This window comes from Dipodomys ordii, unplaced genomic scaffold (genome assembly GCF_000151885.1).
Source record: "Dipodomys ordii isolate 6190 unplaced genomic scaffold, Dord_2.0 Scaffold1000003788, whole genome shotgun sequence".
In the NCBI taxonomy this organism is placed as follows: Eukaryota; Metazoa; Chordata; class Mammalia; order Rodentia; family Heteromyidae; genus Dipodomys; species Dipodomys ordii.
Genome location: NW_012287405.1, coordinates 947 through 2,198, shown reverse-complemented (window position 1 = coordinate 2,198; position 1,252 = coordinate 947). Strand labels below are relative to the sequence as shown.

At 59.2% G+C, this 1,252-nt stretch overlaps 1 protein-coding gene across 1 annotated transcript; it reads right to left on the bottom strand.

The window, feature by feature from the left end:
• Positions 1-208: 208 nt before the first annotated feature.
• LOC106002872 (delta(3,5)-Delta(2,4)-dienoyl-CoA isomerase, mitochondrial-like) lies at positions 209-1,016 on the bottom strand. Its single transcript, XM_013037625.1, has 3 exons — positions 864-1,016; positions 736-784; positions 209-565 (listed from the first exon to the last, which is right to left on the bottom strand). The coding sequence occupies exons 1-3, from the start codon at positions 975-977 to the stop codon at positions 468-470; spliced, it is 261 nt and encodes an 86-aa protein (XP_012893079.1). The 5' UTR covers positions 978-1,016; the 3' UTR covers positions 209-467.
• Positions 1,017-1,252: the final 236 nt, after the last annotated feature.

Genomic DNA, 1,252 nt, shown 5'->3' with positions numbered 1-1,252 from the left:
CCCTCTTCTCTCTCTCCTTCGCTCCTTTCTGGTCCCACCCTGCACTTTGGCTTCCTCCTGTCTCTCTGGGCCTCCAGTGTGGCCTGTGCCCCCTGCCCCCTGTCACTCCTCACTTCCCTGAACGCTTGCCAGATTTTCTCCATGGCAGTCTCACACACACACACCCTCCATGGTGCTGAGGACAGACTTCAGGGACCTGCACGTGCCAGCCAAGTGCTCTACCACTAAACCAAACCCTCAGCTCTTGGTTTGGAGAGGCAAGGTCCTGCCATGTGACCCAGATTAACCTAGAACTCCAGTCTTTCTGCCTCCACCTCCCAAGTGCCAGGATGACAGCTGTGTGCTACCCTGCCTGTCTCCTGAGCCTCACTTTGGAAGGGCCACTCTGACTCCTCTGCCATGAAGCCCTCAGGGCTTGCTCCCTCCACACACGTGGTCCCTGCTCTGACAGGTGTGCCACTCTCTAGTCAGCACTGTGGGAGGAGCTCAGGGAGACTCACCTTGACCTGGAAGAAAGCATCCTGGGCACAGTAGCGGATGTCACAGGCAGTGATGAGGTCCACACCTGGAAGGAAGAGGCCAGGGACAATGCAGAGGGAAGGAGCCTGGCCCTGCTCCCCAGTCATGGCCGCATGCAGGGCCCCAGCAGCAGAGAGCTGAGAGTGGAAGCCCTGGCTGAGGGAGGGGAGGCCTCAGCCCTACCCCTGCCTAGGGGAGTGGGGGAGGCACACTCACCTCCACCAATGCACCCGCCATGGATGGCAGCGATCACAGGTTTGGGGCACTGGAAGGGAAGGCAGGGCTGGGGTCAGGGCTGAGGGCAGTGGGCAGAGGAGCTGCTGCCCTGCTGTGCCCAGAGTCACCTTCTCAATGACGGTGAAGGTCTTCTGGTACTGGGTGATGAGGTCACGGAGGTACCAGCTGATGCGGGCCACGTCGTCTCCCTCGGGCTGCAGCAGTTCTGAAGCCATATCCATGAGGTCGATTCCTGGCCAGGAGTGAGGAGGGGGTGAGGGGAGGGGAGGTGCTCACATAGCCTCCCAGCACCCCCACACCCCGCCAGGACTCAGATCCAAGCAAAATGATTGTACCAGCCACAGCAGAAAACAACTTGCTTAGAGCTTAGGGAGACATGGCATGGAGAGATAAAGAAGACTGCTCCTACTGAGCCTTCACTCTGTCTTCACAGAACCTTGGCAGGTCCTACAAGTGGTTCCAGTTCACCCGCAGGGAAACTGAGGCATAGAGAGGT

Coding starts and splice junctions, on each gene's coding strand:
- LOC106002872 (XM_013037625.1), bottom strand. CDS start 977: ATGGATATGGCTTCAGAACTGCTGCAGCCCGAGGGAGACGACGTGGCC. Junction 785..863: donor CCTTCACCGTCATTGAGAAG/GTGACTCTGGGC, acceptor CTTCCCTTCCAG/TGCCCCAAACCTGTGATCGC. Junction 566..735: donor TGGCGGGTGCATTGGTGGAG/GTGAGTGTGCCT, acceptor TCTTCCTTCCAG/GTGTGGACCTCATCACTGCC.